Raw genomic sequence first — 13,598 nt, forward strand, 5'->3', positions numbered from 1 at the left:
AGTGTGCTGTGAACGAGCTTCTCTCAAGGAGAGTGCGATGACAAGATTTGTTTGAATAAGGACATACATTTTGATCTATTTTTTATGGTTTTGGACCTTTACAGTTTTTGTAGCTTGATAGTTTTGATCCCCATCAGAAAAAAACACCTAATACAATCTTCAAAAAAATCTTTGTTTGTGCTCCACAGATGGCAGCAAGTTAAATGGATTTGCAGTATGCGGATAAGTAAATGATGAGAGAATGATACATTTTGGTTGAACTATTCCTTAAAAGGCCAAGTCATTTTATTGGTCAGTAGAAGCTTGTTGGTCATCGAGCTGAAAATACGGTTTGGCATATGGAAGGCTTAGTTCACACCTCTGACTCCAGGCTGGAAATTCTGCCCCATGTCATGGGCACAATGGGGCTGCTATGAACCACCCTGCTGCCTAGGACAGGCACTAGATGGTCATCTTGTAGGTGTGTGGATGCCCTGTGCCCTCCATATACATTGTTACTGAGATGTCCCATGCAGGGGAAGATGTTGCACAATTCAGCTGGTCCATATGGCAGTGGGCTCTGGTAGACTGGCAGCTCAGGGTAGGGGTACGGTCTGTACACCATGCTGGAGGCCCTCCTAACAGCTGCTGAAGTGTGGTAAACCGCCTCCTTGTAGGAGGGAAGCCTGGTCGACTGTGTGTGTCTCAGCTTCTGACCTTTTCTTGAGGGTCGCCTGAAGGGGTAAAGGTAGTTGTGATCCATTGGTTGGGTACAACACTGAGCATTTCTCACCCGTCCGTGTACATCCACACAAGGGAACAGATCAGGTATAGTTACTCGTGAGGAGGCTGTGGCTGAAGGCCTTTCACCTGGGAACCGGACTCTGTCGGGGCCCCAAGTGGATTTCAGGAACGATGGTCTACGTTGAAGCTTCCCTTTCCCTATCAAAGGTATGTCATCCAGTGTTGGGTCATTGTACGTTTTGATGCAGGAATTGCATGCTGTGTCAGCTGGTATGAAAGGATTGTCCCTGAAGGAGGATGACGGGTGGTTTTCTGCTAAATTATTTGCATCTGCATGACACGTTCTTTGGTCTTTATAATCATGAAGCCCCCTTAGATCCATGGACTCCATGATGAAACTATATGGTCTCTTTTTCTGCCTGACACCATTGGCGAAATCATGACAAGACTTGTGGTGCTCAGTGTAGATGTCTGGCAATTGTAGGTCTCTATATGGAATAAAGGAAGAACCAGGATGGTCCAGATCAAAATGAGGATCATGCATGGCTATATGAGGAGTGCTTAGACAGGATACTGGGAGCATCCCATCATACAAACCCCTGGTTCTGGTGGGCAGAGTGTACCGGAGAGGAGTGGGGCGTGTTAGGACTCTGTGGTTTCCCATTGGTGGTGCTGGTGAACTTGTGGTTTTGCTATGTTGTTGTGTGAAAGGAGCAGTTATGGAATGCTGCATATGAGGTATCTCTGTAACGTTTGTAATGTAAGAGAAGTGACCGGGAACTTTTTCAGTCGTGATCACCTGTGGAATACGTGCTGGCAGCGTGCCACTGTGTCGGCTCCAGTTCTCAATGGTCTTTGTGGCATTATCCAAAGAGTTCTCCACCTTGGCAGATGATACGATATCCTTGGCTGTTTGCAGCATTTTCAGCATGTTGGCCTGTGCATAATTGACGGTAATGTCTGGATTTTGTATGCTGGCAGCTCTGCCAATATCTTCAACACCATTAAAGCAGCTGTATATGCCCTGAAAGATAAAGCAATATAATGAATTAAATTGGATTAATTTGTGTCACAGCTATAATTCTGTCCATTATAATGATTAATATACCAAATGATGTTTTAGTAACAGAGAAGGATATGTTTATTGTTTCCAGTCAATGTTTAATGTGCTCCCTTATGGTCAATTATTTGATCATGTTTACCAAAATAATGTGATAACAAAAGGTTTATAATTATAAAAGCCTTATTTATAAAATGAAAGAAACCACCATTTTTTCTCCTGAACGAATTTGCTCCCTTTGTGCGTTTATACCAGTGTCAGAAAGAGGGCATATTTTGCCCTCACATTTTGAATTTCGGGGGAAAAATCCTTTTTTGTAATGTTTGTGCCATTTTTGCAGAAGGTTGTCAACTTTCAGGTGGACAACACACCAGTAGGTAAACCATTCATCAATGCTCTCCAGCTAGCATAGTTCTACTAGGTCAAGATAGATAGTAGAATACCTTAGCAGATCAAAAATGTCATTGCATTTTGTCATTATTTTTAGGAAGACTAATAGAATACTTTTTTGCCCAATGAGTATACACTCAATGAACACTTTATTTATTAAGACCCTACTTATTCATGCAATTATCTAATCAGCCAATTGTGTGGCAGCAGTGCAATGCATAAAATCATTAAAATACAGGTCATGAGTTTCAGTTAATGTTCCCATTAACCATCACATTGGGGAAAAATGTGATCTCATTGATTTCGACCATGGCATTATTGTTGGTACTAGATGGGCTGGTTTGAGTATTTCTGTGTCTGCTGATCTTCTGGGATATTCAGTCTCTACAGTTTACTCAGAATGGTGTTAGAAACAAAAAACATCCAGTGAGCGACTGTTTGAGCTGACCGAAAGGCTATGGTAACTAAGAATATCATTTCAGAATGCACAACATATCGAACCTTGAGGTGGATGGGCTACAACAGAGAAGACCACTTCAGCCACTTTTGAGGACCATAGAGTTCACAATAAAGTGCTCAGTGAGTGTAGAATAACCTTATAGAAATATTCCAGGTTCAATGCATGTTTAACTCAGTCGACAGCATTTGTGGCACAATGTCGATTTCCACAAAACTGAATTTATAAAAAAATCGAGGTTACAGTAATTTTATAAAAGCACTTTTATACTCATGTGTTATTTGAGATGTGAAGTTGTTTAATTTGTCATTTTTGTGGTCGTTTTAGGGTTTACAGTGTTAGGTCGTCATGGCAACTGAGTTATTCAATTGGATACAACTCTTCAGAGAAAAGGTTAGCAAGCGATTTTATCACAATAAAATCATGTTAACACATTGTTTACATTTTGTGGAAAATGTTATGTATAGGTCCCCTCACTTCCATTGTAAGTGTCTCACTATAACCCAGATTTATTTTATTTTTATTTTTTTAAGAAAATGAGGGACAAGTCTAAATAATCAACATTATGATTGTGGTAATCAACATTATACCACACATACTGTTGATTGAGCTTAGCTTGTATTGAAATCGGAATATTACTTTAAGTATTATACAGTTTATTTGTGACGAGGAGGAGGGCAAGGGCGGAGGCTGGGCCGTGAGTGCACACGGCCGGCCCCCAATCGGGCTAATCAGCCAAGGAGAGCGATAAAGCTGAGCCGGATGCGGCAGTTCGAAAGAGAAAGCCACCCGCAGCTGCCATGTGTGTTTATGTTTACGTCTTTTTAAGTTTTCATTAAAAACGATTTTCAATGTTCAGCCAGTGCCCGCCTCCTCCTGGCCCATTTTACCCCTTTACAGTATTATAATAAACACATTGTCTGAACAAAAGGATTTAAAACACAAAGGACTGCTTTGGAATGTAATTTAGCAATGCTGTCTTACCCTGCTAATGGCCAGCAGAAAATCTAAGTGGTCAGACTTGTGTACAGAGTGCCTGAGTTTCCAGTAGAGTAGATGTTCCCAAGCAAAGACCAGTAGGCTGAGGCCCATGGCCACTAGCAACATGTAGAAAACACCTGCCATGTTGTCTATGTCCAGTTTGGAGCTCATGACCTCATTTTTCTCATTCTGGCATATTCCAGACAGCCATACTGTCTCCAGTCTCTGTGTGTCCCCTGCATGAAAGGAAATGGGGTCAGGAATAGTACCAGAAACAGTGGCTGCCACAAACTATACAATGATGACAGAAACAAGTGGATATTTAAAGAAAAACATACATACAGTAACCTAGTCATCTGCCTGCCTAGACAGCATTACAAGCCATCATACTGTATGTTCACTACCTATGAAATTTTTAATACTTTACATGTTTTATAAATTACACAGATAATATTTAAGCTCTAAATATACTTAAAGGTATTAATAAAAATAGTTTAATCAAATTAAAAATGGGCTATTTGTATTTTCATCTTTAATAGTACATGTTTTTGACATAACAAAATGTTAAATTCAAACTCAGTTGGAATCGAGTCTCCAATTCAGAATGCTGTGGATTCTTTTCACAGGCTGTGTTCACATATTTCATCTTAATTTAGCAGGGTAAATCTAACAATTTTTTATATTTATATTATTATTTTTAAAGTTTTATATTTTAATTACCCTAGGATTCACTTTAAAAAAACTAGTCAACACTGCTGCGATGGGTTTCAAATATATTTTCTCTTCTGACTGTTGTAATCCATCTCTCTTTTCTTTTGCTGTTAGAGCAAATGGAAGTGCAAAAATAATAATTTCTATGGTCTCCCATGTACCTCTATAGAAGTTTAACCCGCTATAGTTTACTTTCCCATTCCAAACACGGAAATGTGAAAATTGTCAATTTGTGGAGTTGCTATCTACGTACAGCGTTCCAAAATCAGTCACCTTTGAGGTTCCATCTTAATTAGCAGAGGTTTTCTGATGTCTGTAGTTTGCATTGACATAACCTCTCAATTCTCAACACATTAAGTAATAAGGCTTTATGTGATAGCTTCCATACTGGGGTAGAGGATATTAAGTGTGGACAAGTTCCGGGCCCCTAACAGCGATTTACCGTCTCCCAGGAACTGGAGTAGAGCCAGGTCTATGGGGCGCTTCCAATGGGAGTCCTTCTGCAGGGCAATGCCGTAGCCCGTTGTAGCAAACACCTTCCCACTACCAATGGTGACCAGTTTGCAGCCCTCGTCCTTGCCAGCCATATAATTAAGAACTGCTGCATCATATATGAAGGCGTCCAGCTTCCTACACAGAGAAGAGAAATGAGTCCAAGGCAAATGGTTTAATAATTACACGTAATTATGTCAAGTAAATAATTTGCATTTTGTTAATAACAACTTCTATTTCCCTTGATGGATGGTGGAAAATACATTATTTATGCTTGACTGTTTCCCCGCCAGTTTCACTGACCTTCAGACCAAATGTTTGACCAAATAGTTTCTAAATGATGCCAATGACCAATCACAAACAATAAAGTATCAAGGTACTTTTATGTTGTTGTTGGTTTTTTCATATTGCACCAAATTATTTAAAGCACATTAGATTAGGTGTACCATGGTAGCAACACAGTCCTTTTTGGTAAGGGATCAGAGCTCTTACGCACATAAACATGCATTTAGCTATTCAAATGTGGGCATACTATAGACTTCCATTGTTGCAATATAAAGTTAATTATAATTATTACAGACTCACCCTAATCCACCACCTATCACCACTACTCAAATAAAAATGTTGCGTATGAAAAATGTAAAAATCTGTATTTGCTTTATTTATTAATCTATTTTACAATTAAGGATGTCCAAAAGTGTCCCAAAAAGGCAGGGTTTCCCAGATGTATCTAACTTTCCTAAAAATATAGCTAAGAGCGTATACACAAACAGACAAAAAGTTGTTGAAGCCCACCCTGTTTTAAGGCTGTTGAGTGCTTCCTCCACTCCCTTCTGGTTGTATTTTATCATGTGGGTGTGCATGTCGGGGTAATTGCTTCGAATGTTCCTCTCAGTGCTGCCGTTTGGGACAGTCCCGAAGCGAAAAGGAGGATAATGTTCCTGTGGTTTTTGAAACTGAAACAAAAGGACACATTTTTACATTTCATTTGTTTGGCTGAGCCAGGTTGTGGATTAACCTTAATAATACAGCTGTAGATCAACACAGCTGTACAGTCACCTAATGCCTGGTAGGTATTGACCTTCAAAAAGAAAATTAAACAAGCTTTGTAAAATTACATGGACCAACTTTATGTTAGGTGTCTTTATCTACTATTTATTTAAGCATTTGCTACAATGTATTTATTATGTACATACATTTAAAGTTCCTGCATTTAATGTTAATGTTTTGATTAGTAAATAATTAGTAGTTATTTTAAATTAGCCATAGTTAATTGATAGTTCTCAATGAGGAAAACTGAATTCAGTAATTATTGATTAACTAACAGTGAACTACCTCATCAGTTCGCTATTACATAATGATTGGTTTAACCATGTTTCCATGTTAGTTAATAGTAGTAACTAAAGTGTTACTGTAGAACTACTAATTTGTCCTGCATTAATTCCTGCATAGTTACCTATTAATGACGGACCATAATTATAATGTGTTACCTATTTCTTTAATCAGTACTGTTGTCTAAAAATACCTCTAAAATAAGATACATTTACTTAAGAAGGATATTGTGAATTGTATGCTTAAAATAAGAAAAAATATAGAATTTCCAGTGGAGTAAGAAAAATATACTTGTTTTCTCTTCAAATTAAGTTGATTATTCTTACCCCATTGGCAAGAATTTTTTTAATATATAAAGTTTTTTTGCAGTGTTATGTGTAGTTATTGTGTATTTACATTACATATTTATTATTTATTACATTTAATCAAAGCAATAAGGCACTTGAAGGGAATGCTATATTGTGAATGCTGCATGTCATGCCAAACAATACCTTTGGATGTGACGATATTCACAGTATAGCACAGCCTCCCGCACCTTATTGATTAAATGTATTGCTGCTCGCAAAAAGCAAACCCATTAGTCTGGCTCCAAGCGCTTATTGTTTTGTTTTTTCGTTTTATCTATGAGTGATTAATCTATTGCTGTTGCTCCCTCAGGTAAAGTTAATTTCTAATTTGCATAATTTGCTAATGGAGTTCTGTGGCTTATGGTTTTCTTAAACAAAATAATGAACCCAAATATCACTCATCGTGAGACATTAGTGACAGTTAACTCTGAAAGGTGCCAGTTTATTAATATTGCTATGAAACTTCTGCTGAATTAACTTTGCCTTCTAAAAAGTTTTGATACCTGTATGAACTACTTGAAAAATAAATTAAAAAAGTTTGGCCTCTGAATAAAATGTTTTCAGATCATTATAGTATGATAATTCAGACTTGGTGTGTTTCATAGAAATTTGTTTCATTGTAAAATTGTTTTGTGAATGTTTATCATGCCAAAAATTACTACTTGATGTGGCAAGGCCTTTACTGTCAACTGTTATACACCTAATTTACAATACACACATCTGTCTCACCTTTTTGTCACTAAGTCCAGACACAGTGTCAATGTACTGCTCTTGGATCATGAAGGCAGCTAAATTGGCAGTGTAGCTAGCGAGAAAGATGACAGCAAAGAAAGCCCAGACCAGGACCATAATTTTGCTGGTTGTGCCTTTGGGGTTTTCAATTGGAACAGAGTTGTTGAAAACAATTCCCCACAGGAGCCAGACAGACTTCCCGATGGTGAAGGTGGGACCTCCAGGGGCTATAAAAGAATAAGCGAGAAAGAATATGAGGAACCATACATTATTTTGATAAAATATAATGAAAATGAAAATGTAAAGTTCATAATGTGTGATATGTTAAGCTAAGCAGTTGTGGTTAATGCTGACAATACCAAGCACAACAAATATGCACCCTATATAACAGATGTTCTGTTGGATATTGGAATTTAATTAGTCACAGATAAGGACACATGTGCGAAATTATTAAATGCTGTGAACAATTGGTAGGACTTGCTTTTCAAGTTCCACCTTGACATCAGTACTGAATGTGGTTCGTGTGTGCTACAGAAAAGGCAAGCAATCAATCAAAGTCAAATTAGCAAAGCGACAAACTTTAATTAAACCTCCGAAAAATGACCTTTTACACTCGGAGACAAGTACACACCCTGTCAGCTCGGTTCATGTGGATTGATTAGACTAGTCCCACTACTATTCTTTCTTTCCCAGAGCTTGGTGCCTGATAGAGTAAAGACTGCTTAAAAAACCAAGGCTGACCTTTGGCACTGACAAGGCTCCGGTTGTATCCAACAGGACTGAAGTACTCAAAGACGAAGACAGTGACTGCCACAACAGTCAGGCACATTACGAACATCATAACCCACACGGCTGGACTGTAAGGCTCTGAAAGACAGAGAATATGAAGCAATACATACATTCAGATGGAGAAGAAATTCTTATACTCATAACAACACGAAAATCACTATTGTTGATGCAGTCATGTACATTATTTATGTTTGTGTTTGTCAGATTCTATTCAATTAGTGTGAATAATGAACACATTGTTTAGCAGAGACAAAATGCTTCATTCTCTATGCTTGTGTGCACCCTGCTAAAAAAATTGTATAAACCAGCCTAAGGTTGTTGGCCTTAGCTGGTTTAAGATGGTCCAGCTGGACTCAAAAACGCAGCAGAATCAGACCAGCTAAAACCAGCGAACCATTTTATGCTGGTTTAAGCTATTTTTTCAGCAGGGCACAGTTAGAGATTCAGTAGAAAAAGTTTTTCCTGTCTAGGTATTATTCTCTTTACTCTAAGTTTTAAAATATTCAAATATTCTAGACTGTCTGGAAGCATATCTAACAGTCTGTGTGAGAGTGGCTTGGAAATGGACAACTAATGAAAATTTCTCACCTAGAAATGCAGAGGGTGAGACTGTTCCATTGCTTCTGGCCACCATAACACTGATTCCAGTCTCCACGAACGGCACTGAAAAGTCAACAATCTCTGACCGCTCCTCATTGATGGTAAGAGAGCCAATAGCCATGTCCGCTCGATGGTAGAAGACCTTGAACAAGGAGAAAAATGGGCAGCCATGTCATTACCCATTCTAACCATGCCATATTACTGAACTCTGAGGTGTAAAATGTTTTAACATTCTATTCTAACAGTAAGTATTTTAATGTAAAATGAAAATGTTTTTCTTAGAATTAAAAAAGGCAGATGATTTCAAGAGATGGGATTTTTTTCCCCCATTAAAATAATGTGCATGCACAATTTTTGCATGTAAACCTGTAAACCTGTAAACCTCTTATTATGCCTCTCAGACACAACATATTTTAAACTGAAACCTGTTACCCAAAATGGTCACATTTTAAATTTGAGTATTTATGGTTAAATTAGGCATTTCAGTGTAGTTTATATACTGATTGTCGACCATGTTCCACCTCAAGTTAAACTCATTCAATTTCAGCGATAGTTGTCATTAAAAAGTATTGCGTTATAACGGAAATGATGTGATTGAAGGGTTAGTGTTAGCTCTTTCCAGGTCCAAATGAACAAAGTTGTAGCCAATTACATTTTGCACTGAAACATATTTCATTGCCTGTTTAATGTAAGTTAAGTAAGAGTTGTAGGAGCACAAATTAATTAGCTTTTTTAGCTTTTTAATAGTATTTTTTACTCATGATTACCAGCAAAATATGTACTTTGTACTTTGAAGGTCTGAAAGAAAATAGCTGGTTTTCCATTCATATATCTTAATGCAAATTTGAGGTTATCGTTTAAAAAATACCAGATGAAAACACCAAGATAAAAATAAAATCTCCAAAATGCACATAAAAAATGTATGTGCTCGCTTAAGGTGGATATATTTTTATTCGATAAGAAGATGTTGCTGCATGGTCATTACACATTTCCAAAAATAATACTTAACATCCTGAGACCCTGTGTCTACATTCTTGGACATTGTGTTTTGGCTTCGCTATAGGCTATGCAGAATTTGATTGTATTTGAACAAACTAATATCATTTTAGGAGACTCTAGTCAGTCATAAAAGAGTTCAACTTTTGACAAATGAATCATGTGACAAAACAACATGGCACCGATCACAGCTAGGTTTGTCATTTGGAGAAACGGCAACAAAACTACATCTGGGAAGAACCCTCATTAAGGTTTCACATTAAAACCTGTTTAAGTCAAACGAGTCTCTAATTTCCTCCGATATGCCATTTTTTATGAAAAAAAAATTCATAAATGTTTTCGCAATACGGCAAGCTATTAAACACAATGGCCATGTATGTGGAATATAGACAAATTTTTCTGAAAATATCCTATATTCACTGTGCATTATCACATTTAGAATCAGTGGAAAAATCCAAAAACTGGAAAATTTTGTTGTATAGAGTTAGGATAAAAATTATTTGCATTTCAAACTGTTCTAAGACCAGTGCAGACAGACAGCACACTGGAGGTTACGTAATTCCCTAATTAGGGAGCAAGGGAGTATTCTATAGATTTTCTATGCAGCAAAGTGCATTAATTCCTAACATCTGGTCAAAAGTACAGTTTCAGGCTGCAGATGATGTTTGGTCCACTCAACATGTTTGGCAGACATTGAGAAATGGTACTCAGTACATAGATTCTGATTTTTTCATGCAAATTTGTATTTTAACATGGTTCGCAGTGATTTGATGATACAGGACGTTACTTTGAATCAAAATTATTTATGCTCATTTCTGATGTAATGTCTTAAAAACATGAATAACCAACATTCCTGGAAACATAATAAACAATTTGATAAAAACATTTCAATTGCTTGGTATTATTTCAAAATTCACAACTTTGTCCCACTGTCTGTATGTGGACATACAATTTTAGAATAAATCATTTGGTCTAAAAATTATTATTATTATTATTTTGACATTTTTTAGGGGCTACAAGTTACAAATCAAAAAGGGGAATGGAAACCACTCTGGCTATTATTAGCTTTGGATTAAAAATGTAGGAATGGAAAAGGACATGAACCCCTAGGTCTGTCATCACAAAACATGTTACATCACAAATCAGGGTTGACAGATTTGTTTTGCAACCACCCTCAATCAACCTCATAAATGGCAATTCCTCACATCACACAGATGTCAAACTTGAATGTCTTACTATTAAATAATAATTATTTATCTAATTTAATGAACTACTCAGCTGGTGCGAAAAGCATTTATGCCCTGTACTGTATGGGAGCAAGGGTTTGCTATCTTTAAACTCATCAGCGTGCGATCAGATGCAAGTGATCAACAGCTGTGGAAGACACTTAACCACTGGCTTAAGTGACAGTACACACAGCAGGAGATCATAGGATGGAAAGTGTCGAGAGTGCATTTTAAAGCCAGTTTTCCTCCATGAATTCCCTTGTTTGAAGTGTGAGTGCATTTATGTGAGAAAAAAGAGAGATTGAGAGAATGTGCCATTTCATACCTCTCCAATCATCCCATTCCAGACACCACGAACCATCTTTCCATGTTTCCCATTGGTTACCAGATAAAGGTCGTATGAAAATTTGATGGTTCGTGAGAGCTTCTTCAGGATGTCTATGCAGAAGCCTTTGCAGCAGAGTTTGATGTAAGGCTCATTGTGACCGGTTAAACTGCACAAAGAAAAATGGTCAAACATTTACAACAAATTTAATTAGTCAAGGATAAAGGAATAATTGACCTAAAAAAGAAAATTCTACCATTATTTATCCCCATGTAAGGGGGATTTAGACATTCGTTTCACACACTCTGATTAAACATTTGCTAAGTGGATCAGCGCGTATGATTCAAGGGCAAAACATTTGTTGTGACACAGATCTAAAAGAGAGATTACTGACAGAAAGGCTAATTAATTGTGGCTGGTAACTGACTAGACTAATACAGACATGCAAATGGAGAGAGAAAATGACTTGTGCTTGCCATAATAGGATTAAGAGCCAATAATGGACAAGAAGAACATTAAAAGACTTCACTTACAGAGGTAAAATGCCATTACACATCTAAGGGCTTTTCTCTTTTACTGACCTGCATGTCATACATCTTCAAGTCAATAAAATAGAAGTTCCAACCACAGCACCAGCCAATTCATTCTTAAAGGAATAAGTTCACTGGGAACTTTTAATTCTGTCATAATTTTCTCACCCTTATGTCTTCACAAACCTGTATGATTTTTTCTCTTATGTGGAACACAAAAGGAGATGTTTAGATGCTTTTTTCCATACTAAGAATACAGAGAATTGTTTCCTGGAACTGTCAAGCTGCAAAAACCATAGTAAAGCACTGTATACTGTAAGTAGTCCATTTGACATGCTATATTTAAAGTCTTCTGAAGCCATTTAGCTGAGTTGAGTATACTTTATTGTCCCTTGTGGGAAATTTGTTTTGGACTACATACACCACAGCCATAACACACACGTTAAGACACACTCAAAAAAATATTAAATAGTTACAACGTCCCAATACAACACAATACAAATCAAATATAAAAAACACTAAACACCATTAAAATATAAGTTTCAAATGGTCTTATTTAAAAGTCTGATTGAGGTAGGCACAAATTAATTCCTAAAACGATTTGTCCTACTAATAGGGATTCTATATCATCTCCCAGAGGGGAAAATACTGAATTCCTCATTCAAAAAATGTGACTGGTCATATATAATTCCTTGGGTCTGCCTCAATACCAGTTGCTAAAAAACTTGAATGGATCTGTTTTCTATCCATCCTATTATTTTCATAGCAGTCTGCACAAGGCGGCAATGTTTTGTTTTTAACTGTGTTGACAAATTCCTGTACCATGCTGCTATTCCGTATGTAATTTAATAGCTTTGATAGCCAAAGTTCAAGTTGTCATTCACCAAATTTGTATCTGTTCCTCATGCAAAGCTATCGTATGACTTCAAAAGACGTGTAATATAGCACACAAACATATTTTTATGTTTTTTTGGTCATTACTGGAGCTTGAAACCTCCTGGACACCTTCACTTTAATTGTACAGTAAAGAGCATTGTGAACATCCTGCTTAACATCTCTTTTTATGGTCAGTAGGAGAAAGGAAACCATAAAGGTTTGGAAAAGATGTAAATTATAACAGAATTAAAGTTTTGGGTTGAACTAACAGAAGACCCATTTTAAATTTAAATCGCAAAATGTAATTTAATTTCAACATCATTTATAAAAAAAGACAACATAATAATGTTTACTCATATCAATATGCAATTGCTAGTAGATAAATTGTAGGAAAAGAAAACAAACAGTTGTACTTCTCTCCAAACTGCTTCAATTTAAAAACCTTGTAGCCCAAAACCAAGACTAAAATAAATAAATAAATAAACCTTGGTTGTATGCTTTCATAAAAAACACACATCCAAAACAAAGTGATGGCCTCCATTAGCCGTTAGATGCTGGCGGCACTCAGCAGAGAAACTCAGAGAGCAATAATGATACATCACCTCTAACCTCCCCTAGACCTCCAGAGTAATGAGCTGTAGGCGGAGTGAACTTGGATGGAGGAATGGCAAGGCAGCGTGCGCCACACTGGCAGCAACCATAACAAAGAAAGACAAATGAAGTGTTTGCAAAGATGAGAGACTCCAAATAGTCTGGACGTAACATAAACAAGCTGGTTTCTCTGCTACCCTGTCTCAACACCTGCACACGGCCCTGGCACTTTGGGTTAAGTGGGCTGTGAATTGAGGGTGAGATGTTTAAATCAGTCAAACAAACACACACACGCAAAGCACAAGGGATAGTGATGAAGAGGAAGTTGGTGTCAAAGTGCACCAGTCTGTTTTCTGGGATAATGGACATTGGGACACAAACCTCCCTGTCAAGGGAGTGCCAATCAATTATTTCTCCTTTAAACCAAGTTAATTAAAATA

The 13,598-nt window shown here is 37.1% G+C and overlaps 1 protein-coding gene across 1 annotated transcript in view; it reads right to left on the minus strand.

Moving 5' to 3' along the window:
* Positions 1–352: 352 nt before the first annotated feature.
* LOC127626985 (glutamate receptor ionotropic, NMDA 2C-like) overlaps positions 353–13,598 on the minus strand; it is a 38,328-nt gene continuing 25,082 nt past the window's right edge. Inside the window, exons 5-12 of the mRNA XM_052103164.1 lie at positions 11,162–11,330; positions 8,603–8,756; positions 7,967–8,092; positions 7,223–7,452; positions 5,610–5,770; positions 4,765–4,952; positions 3,615–3,847; positions 353–1,747 (exon numbers count right to left, since the gene is read on the minus strand). Of these exons, the coding sequence (XP_051959124.1) occupies positions 353–1,747; positions 3,615–3,847; positions 4,765–4,952; positions 5,610–5,770; positions 7,223–7,452; positions 7,967–8,092; positions 8,603–8,756; positions 11,162–11,330 (2,656 nt within the window). The remainder of the gene's footprint in view (positions 1,748–3,614; positions 3,848–4,764; positions 4,953–5,609; positions 5,771–7,222; positions 7,453–7,966; positions 8,093–8,602; positions 8,757–11,161; positions 11,331–13,598) is intronic.

Source organism: Xyrauchen texanus, chromosome 33, assembly GCF_025860055.1.
Source record: "Xyrauchen texanus isolate HMW12.3.18 chromosome 33, RBS_HiC_50CHRs, whole genome shotgun sequence".
Lineage (NCBI taxonomy): Eukaryota > Metazoa > Chordata > Actinopteri > Cypriniformes > Catostomidae > Xyrauchen > Xyrauchen texanus.